A 15,360-nucleotide genomic window follows, 5' to 3' on the forward strand; every position below is an offset into this window, starting at 1 on the left:
CACCTGGACCCGGGACATTTGGCCTGCAGAATGTGTAAAAACAGATTCCTGTGGTTTCCAAGCCCCCTGCCCGCCCGCCGAGCTGTTTTAGCTGTCCAGATGTGCAGTGTGGATAAGTCCACAACACCCCGGGCCATCCTTGGTGGGATGTACTCAGGCCACCTAGTGAGCGCCTACGCCGACACCGACACCGGGGGCACCACCTTCCCAACCCCTCTTTTCATCTGTAAGCACACAGCAGCTGAAAGATCCAGGGACAGCAGAGTATTGTCATAAAATGTCACATTTATTGCTACAGTGCTGTTATGTACAGGTCTCCAAATCGACTTTAGAGGATCGTTATTAAAAATCCCAAAGAATTCAGCCAGCTGTGTTGACACTTATATAAAATTATTCTACTTAAAAAACTTTTTTGTTGTTTTTAAAAAAATCAGTTATCCTGAGGCACTCAGAGCACAATTTTCCCTGTAATTGTAGTTCTTCCCCTCCCCCAAGGCTACTTTTTCCCGTGCTGGGTTAATCTCATTATATATATATAAAATATATAAAACTTAAATTATATATGTAATACACAGTTCAAAAGTTTGTGGGCCTCGGGGGGGCCGCAGAGGCTCCTCAGCCCCTGCCCATCTGGGTCTGTGGGTTAGGCCCGAGGCAGAGGGAAACTGAGGCAGGTTCCCCAAAGAGAGACAAGACCCACAGACCAGGGGAGTCACCAAGGAGAATCCCCTGATCGGTCTTAGGGGCAGACCCCAGGGGATCCCAGGGACCTGGAGGTGGCCCCGGCCCCAAGCTGGGATGTCCCGCTCCTGCTGGCCTTGGGGTTCCCTCAAGCTTCCCGTGGGGCACCCGGCCCCCAGCCGTGGGGAGTTCCAGTCTTGAGGAGTCAGGCCGCCCCAGTACTCGGGGAGTGAGGGGGTTTGGGGGGAGACACCTGGGATGCTGGTAGGGTGGGGTGTACGCAGCCAGCCTGGGGGTACGTAAGGCCTCTCTGCAGTGGGTAGAGGGAGGGCAGGTGAGACCCCAGCAGGCCTGACCCCACACCCAGGTGACACGTAAGGTGACCAACCGCCCTGGACTTTGTTTAAACCTGGGACAGCCCAGGCCGAGTGGGTTCCCCTGAACATACGGGAGAGAGGGCTACTTGGGGAGGCCTGGGAGCTGGCACCCAGGGCCTGAGAGCGGCTCAGCCTCCTGGTTTGCAGTGGGGCGTCAACCCTGACAGACACACAGCCTGGGGGCCTTTCTGGGCAGGGGGATCCTGTAACTTCCCCAGTCCACACCAGGAAGGCCACTCGGGGAGCAGGGGGTTTCTGTGCCAGAGTTCAGAAAATGAAGAACGGGGTGTTTAGGGAGGCCCCCCAGCACCACGCTCAGCAACGCAGGCCCCGGGCCCAGGAATGCTGCTCCTCACAAAGTCCCGTCTGAGAGAGGTCCCAGGATTTGGAGGGATGTGGGGCTGGCAGGCCGCAGGCAGGGGCCTGGGGGACCCGAGCTGCTTGCGGGCAGGAACCTCAGCTGTGTGACAGGGGAGCGTCCCTGCCTCCTTGGAGGTGCCCCAGCAGGGTGTCCCCCTTCCTGAGGGAGGGGAGCAGATCTGGCAGGGGAGGCCCCCACCAAGCAAGGGCCCACCTGCTACTTTGCAGGGAGCAAAACCACAAGAGCAAGCCCCCCACACTAGAACCTGAACTGGACGGCACCTGCCACCCCTGGTCCAGTGGCTCCCGGGGCGGGGGCACCTCAAGTTTACACGGGATCTTTTTAAAGTTTTTTGGCCACGCCACGTGGCACGAGGGATCTCAGCTCCCCGACCAGGGATTGAACCCGTACCCCCTGCACTGGGAGCGTGGAATCTTAACCACTGGACCACCAGGGAAGTCCTGGGGTCTTTTTAATACAACTTTTAATAACCTTGTTGATCATGAAATGCAATGCTCATTTCTAGAAACAGCAGCAAAAATAGCAAGACACACGAGACTTTTATACAAAAAAATTTGTTGCTTAGAAAACATACGCAAAAAAAGCTAAAAAAAAAAGAGACCAAAGGCATCATTCTTACTAATTTTCTTCTACATTAAAAAAAAAAAAAAACTCTCATAACTAAGTTTCCTTTTATTTTCCTTAAAAAAAAAAAAAAAAAAAAAAAACCTCTCAGGCGTAGGCACAAGTTGCTGGTTGGTGGCTGCCGACCAAGCTGGCTCCGCACAGCATTTCCCTCCTGTGAACGGTATGTTTGAGTCTTCACGTTTTATACTTAAGGCATTCATTTTCTTGTCTGACAACATGTATATACCAAAAACAAAAACAATGCTCCTTGCCGCCCAGGCCTGGGCAGCAGGGCCGAGACGCAGTTTCAGGATCCATCAAGCCAAAGGCCTGGCGGTGGTGTTGCCTCCGGAGCGCCCAGGGCGGTGTTGGCTCAAGGCTGACCACGGGCTGCGTGCGGTGGGGACCAGGCGCCTGGCGTTGACTGTCCCAGGTTAGACCAAGGTGGGGTCACTCGTCTGGGCAGCGTTCCTGTCACATGTGCCCGGCAGGGTTGTGGGCCTCGCCCAGGCCTGGGTGGGCGGCCGACAGCACCATCTGGGCATCTCCGACCACGCCGGACACCTTCTCCTCTTCTCGGCGCTTCAAGCAGGCCGCTTTGGGGTTCAGGTTACGCTCTGGGGGGAGGGGGAGAGCACTGTGGGAGAGGGTCCCCGGGGGGAGGAAGAACTGGGGGGGGGGGCCCGCACGGCTGCTCCATCTCTCGACCTGTCCCCGTCCCCGAGAAGGCCATACGGGCCGGGGGTCTACAGAGCAGGATGAGCGTCGGGGGGCGCCGGCGGCTCAGGTCCCCGGTGGGCGGGAGGGCGGGGCGGGGCCGGCCCGGGCGCCTACCTCGCACCTGCTGCTCCAGGCCCAGGATGACCTGCACGGCCTGCTGCAGGATGAGCAGCTTGGTCTGCGCCTTGTCCGACTTGAGGTGCAGCTGGCACATGCGCCCCAGCTCCCGGAAGGCCTCGTTAATGTCCCGCACGCGCACCCGCTCCCGCGCGTTATTGGCCATGCGCCTCTCCCGGTCCCTCAGGTCTTTCTCCTCCAGGGACAGCACCTCCTCCGTACTGCTGGGTCACAGCACCGGGGCCCCGTTAGTCCCGAGCGGGGGTCGTGGGGAGGGCACCCGCTGGCTGCGAGTGCGCATGCCGTGTGCCTGGCAGGAGGTGGGGCCTTGACCCCCACCCGCGCATGTGCATGGAGCTGGGCGCAGCCCTTGCCCCCGCCCGCTCGCCGTGCCCAGGACCGGCCAGGAAACAGGGAGGCCCCATGCCCCCCACCCCCAGGATGACGACCTTCCCCGTTCAGAGCAGCTGCTTGCTGGGTGAAGGAGAGCTAGGCCTGGGGCTCCCAGAGCTCAGGACACTGAGTCCACAGAAGCAAACCAGCTCACAGCCTGGAGACCCCTCATGCCTGGGCGCCACAGGACTGCACCTGCCCCACGTTGGACCCTGGCTGCCTGAGAGCTGGGCCTGGAGTGGCCGCCCTGAGCCCTGCCTGGAGGACCCTGAGGCCTGGCACTTGTGCTCTAACCGCTGGGTGGCGGGCACAGTGTTGAGTCACCCCAACGAGTCTGGAACAGGGGCTCAGAGAGCTGACCACGGGGTCCACACCCCAGCTCAGGCCCCCCAGGGGCGCAGCGTGGGGCTCTGCGCGAACAACCTCTCCATCTGCCTGTTTCCCTGGGAGCCCGTCCTGCCCGCCCACCCTGCCCTCGGGCCTGAGCGACCCCCGCGGGTGGCGGCGGCGGCCGGAGCTCAGGACAAGCGTGCAGACCAAACTGACAGACAGGCCTCGGGGCCCCTTTCTTCCCTCAAGTCCCGATGGGGGCCGTGGGGGAGGAAAGGCCCGGGTCGCAGCCCTGCCGTTTCAGCGCTTGGGCGCAAGTGCGAGGTAAGGAGGGCAGCCGGTGGGAATGAGGAGGTGGGCGGCCAGGGTGGGGGAGCACGGGGGGCAGAGAGCAGAGAGGCGGGCGGACGCGGCGTGACGCCCATGCCGCCGTGGGGACGCGGAAACCCCAGAGCTCAGGGGACAGTGGGCGGCAGGCCAGGGCCCTAGCTCCGGTCCAAGCGACAGCGCTGCAGGAGAGAAAGGGTTAATGGGGCAGCGGGGGTGGGGTGGGGGTCGTTAAGGAATCAGCTGGAGGGAGTCACACAGCCTCCCTGACCCTCACTCAGCCTTGGGGATGGGGGGTGAACCCCACCTGCAAGTGGGGACCGATGAGCTCAGGCGCCCCACGAAGTGTCTGCTCAGAGCTAGAGCGACAGTGACATTCTCTGGGAGCCAGGGGACACGAGTCCCTGCCAGCCGGACTCTGGGCTTCCTCAGAAGGAAGGGCTGGGCAGGTGGAGTCTTTGGGGTCTGAGGAGACAGTTCTGTGCCAAAGTGCCCAGGGCTACAGGGCTAGGAGTCGAGAGTCTGTTCCTCTCACTTGAGGAGACAATGGGATGGGACTTCGCTGGCGGTCCAGTGGTTTAACACTTCCCCCGCTTCTACTGCAGGGGGTGCGGGTTCAATCCCTGGTTGGGGAACTAGGATCCCGCCTGCCAACGCAGCACGGCCAAAAAAACCCACTGGAGACAGCAATGGGGCCTGGCTAGGCAGAGGGCCCACGGTCAGGAGGGAGATGGTCACTGAGGAGGGAACGGCCACTGCAGAGGAGGATGGTCACTGGGGGGATAGTCACAGCAGGGAAATGGAAAACGGTCGCTGAAGGGGGGCTGGTCACTGTAGGAGGCGGAAAGTCAGCAGAGGAGGTCACTGCAGGGGTGATGTCACTGCAGGGAAAAGGTCACAGGGCAAGGGAGAAAGGTCACAGCGGGGGATGTCACGCAGGGGAGGTGGGCTCCAGGAAGGGAGGAGGGGAGAGCGAGGGCAGCAGTGGGGGAGGGGAGCGGCGCCCCCACTGACCTCGCACCTGCTGCTCCAGGTTCAGGATGACCGACACGGCCTGGTGCAGGATGAGCAGTTTGGTCTGGGGCTTCTCACTGTTGAGGTGCAGCTGGCACATGCGCCCCAGCTCCTTAAAAGCCTCATTGATGTCTCGGACCCGCAGCCGCTCCCGCGCGTTATTGGCCACCCGGCGCTCCTTCTCCCGCTCAGCCTTCTGCTCTGGGGGGAGAAGGTCGTCCTCGTCCTCGTCCGGGCTACGGGGCCAGGGGCCAGAGGGAGACAGTGAGGCAGGGCCGGGCAAGGGCCTGCCGCGGCCTCAGGAGCCGGCGCCCCGTGCGTGTGCACGGGCGCCCTGAAAGGCCCCCGTGTGCATGCGCAGCCGGCGCCCTCACGGGGCGCGCGTGCGCAGCCGGCCTGTGGGGGTGGGGGGGGCGGCACCTGGTCCTGGTGCGCGGGGCCTTGAGGTCCTTCTTCTCGTCCTCGGCGGTGTCGGCCGCCACGTTCTCTCCGTCCTCCTGCTCCTCCCGCTTGATGTCGCCGGGCCCTGGGGCGGCGCCGCGCCCGAGATCTGCAACGGGCCGGAGTCAGGGGCCTCCGTGCGCAACGGTAAGCCACCCAGAAGCCCACCAAGAGCGGGACACCGGCCTCACGCCACACGCGGGCACCCGTTCCAGACCCCACGGACCGAAAGGCCTTCAGAAGAAAGTGCGCCGAAATGTCGTGGCCACTCAGGGGCGGAAAACTGTTTCCTAAAACGCTAAGGAGCTGTCCTCAAAAGAAACAGAAATCGATAAACTTGAATATATCAAAATTGGGAACTTCTCATCACCAAGAAAATAAGCGGCTGCGCCACTGGACAGAAGACGCCGTCACGTACAAGCCAACAAAGGGCAGGTCCCCACGATCCCAAAGAACTGCTACAAGTCAGTGCGGACGTGATGGAGAAGCCCGAGGGGGGCAGGGAGGGCCCCCGGGAGCCTGCAATCTGCGTCATCGCTTCAGGAAATGCTGAAATGCTGCAGGTCTGAGTATCGCTTATGGGTGTGACCGCTTTGGAAAACACTTTTTCCGCCTTATCTGGAAAAGGCGGGCACGTGTGTGCCCAGCAACCCTCCAACCCAGAATCACACCCGCCACCAGGAGACACGCTCGGAAGGTTCGGAAGAGCGCCCACGCGTGGGCCCAGGTTGGGGCGGGACCTACTGTCCCGTGAGGCCAGGGCTGGTCCTTGCATGGCAGCTGAGCAAGCAGTCGGGTGGGAAAGCCACCCAGTAGGACAATGACCCACAAAACCCCAGGCCCAGGCCACATAAAGAGACCCGCGGCCGAGGGCACACAGCTGCTTGAAACCACCACGTGGCCGCGGGACTGGCCTGGGCTCTCCCGCAGCTGAACCGCACGACGCGGGCAGTGCTTAAAAGACCAGCTCGGGGGCTCCCTCAGAACTGCTGCCACCAGGCCGGGGCATCCTGGGCCCTGTGGGGGCTGAGCGTCATCCCTGCCCCTGTAACAGCCAAAGATGTCCCCAGACGCCACCCAGGTGTGCAGTGACAAAATCTGGACACCCAGTCAAGAGTCAGGCTGGTTCTGGGGCTGCAGGGCCCTCAGGCGGGCCTGAGGGTTGTGTGGTGGGTTCAGGGGGGCCTTGCGGTCAAATGCGCGCAGCATGTGGCACAGCGCATTTTTCACCAGGTCGATGGGGGCAGGGTGGGTGTAGTCCTGGATCCTCCCCAGGCCTGGGTCTCACCGGCTGTTGCAGGGTCAGCATTAACTGACCCTGGGACGGGACCCTGTGACACCCAGGGCCCCAAACCCCAGTGGGCATGCGCAAGCCTGCCCGTTACCCCATTCTATAGCTAACCTCGTGCCAAGTGACTTTGCCCCTCTCGCTACTGCTGATTTCTCTGCTTCCCCAGACAATTAACAACCCAGAACTCCACCAACGCCGCCCCACTTGCCCTGACGGGGCCCTCAACTCAGCATCCAATGTAGTGCACCCTCCTCCAGGCCCCTCAATGCCCGCCCCCCCGATCTGCCCGGGACCCTGGCCCCGCCTAAGACCCTGCCCCACCTGGGACCTGCCCAGGCTCCCCACCATCAACTCCACTGTGTGCCAAGGACCCCGAGACCCCACCTACAGACTGGAACCGTACCTCCTCCTCCACATCTGCAAATCCTTCAAAGCACCTGGAAATCGCACACCACTGCCCCCTCTTCGGCCCCTCACAGGCCAGTCCACAGCATCCACCCACACCATTCCTCCTGGACCAGCAGTCCCCCTCTGCCCTGTTTCCCACTTCCAACCCAAGCCCCCCACCCAGTCTGTCCTTCCAGTAGCAGCCACCAGAGGACGTCTATGAGCACCTGAGCAAGGCCCTGCCCCTCTTCTACCCACAGCCCTCCAGGGCCCTCACCTCCCTGGGGTAAAAGCCCAAGTCCTCCCCAAGGCCCTGCACGACCTGCCCCATCCCCTACCCCGTCCCTGCCCTCCTCCCTCTCTCCCCCTCGCTCACTCTGCTCCAGACACACGGGCCTCCTTGCTGTTCCTCCAACACACAAGGCACAGCTCTGCCCCAGGGCCTTTGCACGCGTGCACCCACACACACACAACTCTCTCCCCAGCACTCATCCTGACACGCTTCCTTCACCTTCCAGTTTCCGCACAAGTCACCCCCTTTCTCTGCCTGATCTGTTTTGTTCCCTGGTGCCGAGAAAAGTGCCAGACACACGATGGACACTAAACATATGCCTTTTGGGACTCTTCCGATTGACCGGGCGAACAGAGAGAGAGGTAGCAACCCACCCCGGAAGCAGCAGGGCCCCTCCCAACCCCTGTGGGATCCTGGCACCAAGCCAGGTAGGGCTTTGGTGATGTGGCAGGGGGCATCTCCCCCTCTCCGCACCAGTGCCCAGTTAGTTACCCTGGACCTCAGTTTCCTCAACTGGAGATGCGGGTGGACAGTCCCGGGCCCATAGGCCACCGGGAAGGTTGGCGGGTGGCTCTCAGTCCCCATTTTCCAGAGGAGGAATGTGGCTCCAAGGAGGAGTGACACCTACTGGCGGGCCCACGGTGTGGGCCACCTGGGGTGCAGCCACCTCTGCACAGGGGACGTAACAGGGACTTACCGCTGTAGGAGTCAGGCGGCCGGGAGAGGTCGGGGAGGGCCACGTGGTTGTGCACGAGGCCGCCACTGCTGGAGAGGCCATCCTCCGAGTGGCTGCCGCCCACCTGTGGACGAGGGGGGTTATCAGTGCTGGCCTGGCCCCAACCGACCCCCCGGCCTGCCCTTGCCCAGCACTCACCAGGCCAGCATGCCGCCCGCCCAGTGGCATGACAGCGCCAGCAAAGCCTGAGGCCAGCGGCCCGTGGCCGGGCAGCAGTCCGTGCACGTCCCCCGCTGTGCCCACAGCGTGGCTGCGGAGGACGTGGATGGCCTCGTCCAGGTGGTCCTCCATCTTGCTCTGCTGTGGGGTGGACAGGGGTGAGGGACCTGGGCCGCCGGGACCCCATACAGCTGCCAACAGCATAGCTGCCCGTCGCGGGCCACAGGCTACGGCCACAGCTTTGGCCACCCACCAGCTTTGGACCCTATTCCCAACAAATTAGCTGAGAAGTTTAACCTGGTCAAGGGGCACCTGTCCTGTCGCACATTCTGCTGTTTCCACGACACCTGAGACCTTACAGGATGTGGCTCTGTGGCCATGGCAGACATGCGAAGCCACCCCCCACCCCAAACGGGTGTCCCTGTGTGTTCACAAGCACCTCTGCTCCCTGTGCTCCCACGAGGGTGCACCCTCCCCAGCCCCCAGGACACTCACCAGGCCGTGGAGACCCCCATCGTAGCTGGGCGATAAGGCACCGGGGGCTCCTGCTCGAGGCCACTGTGACGTCCCTGGAAGGGGCAGATGAGCGTGAGTGGGGGGGGGTGGTCGGTGCAGCCTGACCCAGGGAAGGAGAAAGGCTGGGCTGGGAGTCTGCGGCTGTGATGCCCAGACTGGCCACACAGGGGCTCCCACGCCCACAGAGCAGTCTAAGGGACCCACGTCTAAATCTCAGCCCAGCTGGCCCGACAGCTCTGCCAGGCTGGGGTGTGAACCCAGTGGGCAGGTCACATCTTTGAGCCTCAGTTTCTCCAACTGCAAAACCCACGGGGCAGGCGGCCCCTCCCAGTCCCGTCCCACCGGAGCCCCAGAGGCACCGTGCAGGCCTGTGTGCCCTCTGGAGACCGTGGCCCTCACTTCTCCACGGCCCCTCGCTGAGCCCCGGGTGCAACCTCTTAGGGACAGGGGACCCGGCCCCCCTAATGTTTGGCAAAGCCAAACATTAGGCATACAGTAGGTGCCTAACAGCTTCTGGGGTGAATTAATGCCAACATGCCCATGTCCTGGAGTCCAGGCGGGAGCCTCGGGCCGGCTGCTCTGCTTCTTGGGCATCCCAGGCCCCCCCGCTGGATCCCACATGCCCCTCACGCTCACAACGCATGGCCTGCCGCGTCGCACCTCCTGACCTTTGCCTCTGCTGTGACCTAGGAGCATTGGCTTAGAAGCCCCCCATCCTCTAGGGAGCCCTCCTCGAGGGCCAAGGGAACGTGAGCTCTGAGGCATGTGGTCTGTCCAGCTCCCCGCCCACCCGGGGCTAGTCAGCAGACCCAGTCCCCTCCCCCAGCATGCTGCACAGACCTGCTAGGCCCTGTGGGGAGCCCACGGGGGTGGAAGGGCTGGATGAGAAGTTATTGCTTGACTGGTCTGGGGAGTAGATCTGTGACGGGGACAGGGAGAGAGAAAGGGCCACCACGTGGCTGGTCAGGAGTCAGCCTCCTGGGTCACCGACCCAGCCACCCACCACGTGCCGAGTCTCACCGAGGCCAGCGCCTTCCCAAGGGCGTCCCCAGAGCTGCCGGCCGTGGTTCCACGGGAGCCTGTGGGTGGAGAGAGGTGAGGCCCAGCCTCTGGGATGCAGCAGCCCCAGCACCTGGGCTGGGCTTGCTTGCCCCGGCTGACGGGGAGCTCACTTCTGCACGCATCTGCCTGCACGGATGCCACAGCCTGGCCCTGGGCAGCCCCGGTCTCTGTCGGGTGTCTCCTCACGCCTCACCACATACCTCCACAGTGCTCTGGGGACAGGCAGGCTGCGGGGCTCGGGGTGAGCAGCCCCCTCGCTGCGCCTCAGTTTCCCCAAATGAACAGTGGGACCTACTCATCGAGGAACCACTTTGAAACGTCTGAGGGGGCCCGAGGAGCCCGAGCCAGGCAAGGGGGATGCGGTTAATGATGATACCCAGGGCTGGATCCTGAGCCCACCGGAGGTGTGGGGTGAGGGGGCCGTACCCAGGAGGCTGTCGGCCCCGCTGACAGGGGGTGTGTGGCTGGAGACGCTGCTGTAGGCGCCCGTGGGGGCCGAGGAAAAGGTGGACACAGCCGGGAGCCCGCCGTTCACCTCTGCTCCGTGCAGCTGGTAGCCCTGTGTGCAGGGGACGGGGTAGGAGGGGTCAGATGGGGCACTGCCCACCCACCTCCCCCGCCCCGGCCACGGCCACCCCACGGGGCCTACCATGCGCTCGTGCTGGTGCAGGCCGCCAAACCCACCGCTGCCACTGCCACCCACGGAGCTGCCGCCACCTGCCGGGAGGGGCAGGGGGGATGAGCCCCCGCCCAGCATGGGCCCGAAGCCCACCTGGCCTGGGGGGCTCCAGAGCTCGGCCGAGGGGTGCAGGCTGCCGTCTGCGGAGAGGGGAATGGTGAGGTGGGCGGGCAGAGGGAGCCCGGGCCCCGCCCCAGGCAACCCAGGCGAGCCCTCAAGTACCTGCCACGTAGAAGGAGGCAGGGTAGGTGCCGCTGGGGGTCTTGGTGGGTGGGTAGGCGGTGGTGTCCCTGCTGTAATCATCACCTGAGCTGGGTGGGTACACCTGTGCTGGGCCAGCGGGCATGGTGAGGCAGGAGGGGCCGGGGGGGGTGGGGACCGGCCAGCCCCCGCCTCGCAGCTCCCCCTGCTGGGTCTCCCCCTCCACCTGGAGGGCTGTCCACCCCACCACCCACTTCCCTGTGCTTCTCCAAACCTTCCCTCTAGAACCGCACCTCAGCCCCGCGTCTGAGGCTCTGCTCGCGTTACCACCTCTCTCTGCTGTTCCTCCTTCACCCCCACCTGCTGCCCTCCCCACAGTCCCAGCCTTGCACCTGAGGCCTCTGTAGACTGGACCCCCAGCCCAGACTGCCTTTTCCCTCCTTAATCCAGTAAACTCCTATTGATCCAGCAGAGCCCAGCTATGCCGCCCCCAGCACTGGAACCTGCCTTAACCCCAGCCCTGATCACACAAGACCTGGGGGCCTCAGAGGCAGGGCCCTGGGTGAATATTCTGCCCCAGTTGCCCCAGAGCAGTAAGACAGCAAAGGCTTTCAAGGATCAGTGCCGACCCTGATCGGCTGGGCACTGCAGGAAAGTGCTGGGGTCAACTGGCCACGTCTGCCCCGGCACTGGAGCAGAAAGCGGGGTTCAAGTGCCGAGAGATGGTAGGACAAAGTGGGCTCAGGGGCCTCTCAGCTCTGATGTTCCAGGACGTGACATCACGAGCTGAGTCTTAAAACAGCCTCTGGGCCTACGGCCTGGTACGGGCCACATCAGCCTCCGGGGCTCAGCACAGAAGGCAAGCAGAGAGGGTGGTGGCCGAGCCGGGGAGTCCAGCAAAGTGCCTTTTCTCCCAACGTGATTAAGTCTCGGGAGCACGGGGCTGGGAGCCGCTGATGGCTCAGCACCATCTGCTGGGCCTGGCAGCCCGCCAGCCACCAGGCATGGGGTGAGGACAGAGGGCAGCTCCAAGCAGGGCGGATGGGGCGGGAAACCCTCTAACTGGCTGCCAGGATGCCCACCCACTCCCGCTTCCAGGACCCCGTTCACACCCTTTCTGAGGCGCCTCGGCCAGAGGAAACCACCTTCTCTTAAAGCAGGAGGGACCCAGGCTAGACCCAAGGAAGGACTTCCCGACTACCTCAGGGCTGGGGCCTCAGGGAAGAAGTCCAGCTGAGCCCATGGGGCTTTTGTCAGACCCCACGCAGGGCCAGCCCACCCTCGGGAGGGGGTCACGAGAGGCACTCGGCCTGTGGGGCCCGTTTGTCCCACAACTCACCGAGGATGGGAGACCCGGCGGCACTTTCCGGACTTTCTTGGGCTGCGTGTCTGTTGGGACAAGAGGAGTGAGCACCCCCGGCCAGGCTCCTGCCCTCACCACTGGGGCCCTTCCCGCTTGGACACTCCTGTCACTAGGGGGTGGGAGACAGTCCCACCCTGCAGCTCGGAGAAGAGACCCCCAAGCTCCCCTACTAAGAGAATGACTTAAACCAGCCTCAGGCCCACGTGGCGAACTCAGGGGGCGGGTGTGTGCCGAGAGCCGGGTCGCAGGGTTCGTGGACACGGGAGCCGGTGCCTGCTCCGCGAGCCCCAGCTCCTGGCAGTTGCCCGGTCGCCGAGTCCTGGACCTGCAAGCTCCCCCTCGCCGAAACTGCTAAGCCCCAACCCTGGCTTGGGCGCCTCCATGGTTGCCAGGTGCCGCTGGCCTTCCGGCTCCAGTGCGGCCCGGACGGGAAGCTGGGATCCCGGTCCCACTCGCTGTGGGCCTGCGTTGGCACCTGTGTACTTCTGGGTGGGTGACTTTAGCATCACTAAATCAAAGCAACCTCGCTAAACGAAGCGTCTTTCGACAGAACCGCACGGTGCGCAGGGTGTGTATGGCTGGGGAAGCGACCAAGGGCTGTGGAACCCTCGCCGCGCCAATTCAGCACTGCCCGACCTCACAGGACGCGACCGCCAGGACCCACAGGGACCGCCGTCCCCACCACCGCCCCACTCACCCAGGCCGCCATCTGCAGCTCTCCGCCGAGGGTGACCGGAGTAGGAGTAATAGTGGGACCCGCCTTTGACGACTGAGGGCGACAGCGGCCCCGGGCTGCTGAGGGCCAGCTCGCTGGGCAGGAAGCTGGCCTGAGGGAGGGGGAGGGTTAGCAGCCGGTCCCCTGCCCAGCCCCCAGGCCATTCTGGTTTAAAACAACAAAGGCAAGAGCAAGGGCCCAGGCCAATGGCAGGGTCCTGGGGTGACAGTGACCTGGGGCATAGGTCCCTCCCTGCTGACACCGCTGGCGTTTCTCTTATCTAAGATACCACCGATTCATTTTCATGAAGGAAAAAGATGAGGAGAGAAACACCGTCAAGCCTGAAGATGTGTTGCTGTCTGGGCGCTAAACGGGCACAACTATGCTTCAGGTGTCAAGGGAATCTGTGTGTTTTACTTCGTACGTATCCCCCCCCCCCTTTTCTTTTAAGGTAAACGGTTTAATCTCGCAGACATGCGTTTGAAATAGACTCTGTTCCCAGGAAAGCAACAATGACTGACTGGGGTTCGAGGCGCAGTGCTGCAGCCTTGGCTCTCCTGTCTGTGCAATGGGCATGTCAGACGTTCCACGGCTCAGGGGCGTCGTGGGGACAGATGGGGCCATGCACGTTCTGCCCTTGGCCGATGACCTGGGGCCCCACGGGCACTCAGTGGCGGTGACCCGGCTGAGGCCCAGTGTGCAAACAGGCGGTGCTGCCTGCAGCAGGGCCTAGCTGCACCCTGAGGTTCCAGGACTGCAGGCAGGGAATAAAGCCCTCAGGCGTGGGGCGGGAGAGAGAGCAGGTGGGGCAGGACAGGAGGCCACAAGGGACCACTGTGCCAGGCAACTGGCCCGTCAGCATCCCAGTGGGGTGGCCAAGGGTGACAATCTCGCCCAGGCCGGGGACTGTGCCGAGGTTGGACCACAAGGCTGGGAGCACGGAGCGAGGGTCAGGCCTCGTCTACCTGGCTGGCCTCGGTTTCTCTGTCTGCCACTTGGGGGCAGGCGGGCGGGCAGGTGTCTCCTGGAACCCCTTCCGCTGTGCACAGGGCCCCACAGGCTGGACCCCAGCCTCCCCTTTCCCCATCGACAACCCACCCGGCCTGACCCAGGGACCGGGCCCGTTTCAGCGGCTGCTGGAGAGTGACCAGCACTTGGCTGAGCCTTCCCAGATCAGGAGGCAATTTGGGACGAATTCGTTTCAAATTAAAACTAGGGAATACAAGGTGAGGTGAGAAGTCAAGCGGTGACTGTGGCCCCCACTGGGAACCTCCCATCCCTAACCACCTGGAGACGGGGGCTCTCCAGGCTCCAAGGGCCACTGGGGGCCGACGGGACCCACGCCCTCCCCTGCCCACCCTGCAGACGCAGCCTCACCTGAGTCAGGCTGCCGACCCCTGCGTCTCTCCCAAAGGGGGTGTACGCGCCCCGCTCGCCGCCCTTGCCTGTGGAAGAGGAAGGAGGGTCACCCGGAGCGGACCCAGAGGCCGGCACACGCCCGCATACAGCAGGCTCTCCACAAGTTCACGACACTGAAAACCGTGGTGGCACACTGGTCTCCCCATCAAGTGGCGAGGGGCTGAGGGACAAGTGGGGCTCCAGCCAGACGCTATCCCCAGATGACCCGCAGAGGATTCTGCAAACCCGCCAGGGCCCCCCCGTGCCCCATCCCCAGAGCGGGACAGCACCGACTCGGCTCCCCACCCCTGCCCTTCTCGAGCTTTGGTTTCCTCTGTTCAAGGTCATGAGGTGTCAACTCCCCAGGGTGCTGGGTTCCCAGGGGACAGGTCGAGGTCCCTGGTATCTTGCAAGTTTCAGCACCCAGGCCCTGGGCTCCTTCCCCAGCTCCTGGACAGGGTCAGCTCACGAACAAGCATGTGGCATCGCTGGGGATGCTGATTCAAGCCACTCAGTGCGAAGGAGCCCTTCCTCTGTGTGGGTGGGCAAGACCGAGCTGTGGGGGGACAGCCTGCCCGAGAGAGCAGCTGGTATGAACAGACTCCTGCAGCTACACAAACACCTGGATCCAGCCTCGCCTGAAGCAGGTCCCTGGATCCATCAGTACCTGAACAATTTCAGTTTGTTTCTGGCTTCAGCTGGGCACCTGTCCTGACTGAGGGCGGACCTTAACCAGCCTTACCGTGAGCAAGAAATCAGAATGCTTGACTAATTTGGTTTATTCTCAAACTGGGCAGGGGGTGTGGGGGAATTCTCCCCTTTATCCATTTATTTTTTGAATATTTTTACTCATTTTTTGGCCACGCTGCGCAGCTTGTGGGACCTCAGTTCCTCGACCAGGGATCAAACCTGTGCCCCTCGGCTGTGAAAGTGCCGAGTCCTAACCACTGGACCACCAGGAAATTCCCTCTCCCCTTGATTTTAAAAGGACAATTTCAAGTGGACTCTTGGAGCAAATGCTGTTTAGGGGACAGGGAGAAGGACCACGCTCCTACCAACACAGCAGATGCCCCACAGGCCACGCCCACCAGCTCAAGCTCAGGGCAGGCGACACGGGGCCCATTTAGGGATGAACAAACCACAGCCTGGAGGCCAGAGGGACTCGCCCCCAGT

The 15,360-nt window shown here is 62.9% G+C and overlaps 1 protein-coding gene across 14 annotated transcripts in view; it reads right to left on the minus strand.

The window, feature by feature from the left end:
* Positions 1 to 285: 285 nt before the first annotated feature.
* The window catches only part of TCF3 (transcription factor 3), a 35,879-nt gene continuing 20,804 nt past the window's right edge, over positions 286 to 15,360 (minus strand). For 2 of the 14 annotated variants that reach the window (XM_079915899.1, XM_079915889.1), the window contains 14 exons: positions 14,167 to 14,234; positions 12,772 to 12,901; positions 12,051 to 12,100; positions 10,733 to 10,835; positions 10,481 to 10,650; positions 10,258 to 10,390; positions 9,790 to 9,848; positions 9,610 to 9,688; positions 8,749 to 8,822; positions 8,233 to 8,394; positions 8,056 to 8,158; positions 5,368 to 5,497; positions 4,948 to 5,183; positions 286 to 2,663 (listed from right to left, as the gene is read on the minus strand). In XM_079915899.1, the coding sequence (XP_079772025.1) occupies positions 2,521 to 2,663; positions 4,948 to 5,183; positions 5,368 to 5,497; positions 8,056 to 8,158; positions 8,233 to 8,394; positions 8,749 to 8,822; positions 9,610 to 9,688; positions 9,790 to 9,848; positions 10,258 to 10,390; positions 10,481 to 10,650; positions 10,733 to 10,835; positions 12,051 to 12,100; positions 12,772 to 12,901; positions 14,167 to 14,234 (1,640 nt within the window). In that variant the 3' untranslated portion in view covers positions 286 to 2,520. Of the gene's footprint in view, positions 2,664 to 2,880; positions 3,108 to 4,683; positions 4,815 to 4,947; positions 5,184 to 5,367; positions 5,498 to 8,055; positions 8,159 to 8,232; positions 8,395 to 8,748; positions 8,823 to 9,609; positions 9,689 to 9,789; positions 9,849 to 10,257; positions 10,391 to 10,480; positions 10,651 to 10,732; positions 10,836 to 12,050; positions 12,101 to 12,771; positions 12,902 to 14,166; positions 14,235 to 15,360 lie in introns of those variants that run through there. The other 12 variants (XM_079915900.1, XM_079915897.1, XM_079915898.1 and 9 more) reach the window with 12 other exon arrangements.

The sequence above is a fragment of the Stenella coeruleoalba genome (assembly GCF_951394435.1).
Source record: "Stenella coeruleoalba genome assembly, chromosome: 3".
NCBI classification, from domain to species: Eukaryota; Metazoa; Chordata; class Mammalia; order Artiodactyla; family Delphinidae; genus Stenella; species Stenella coeruleoalba.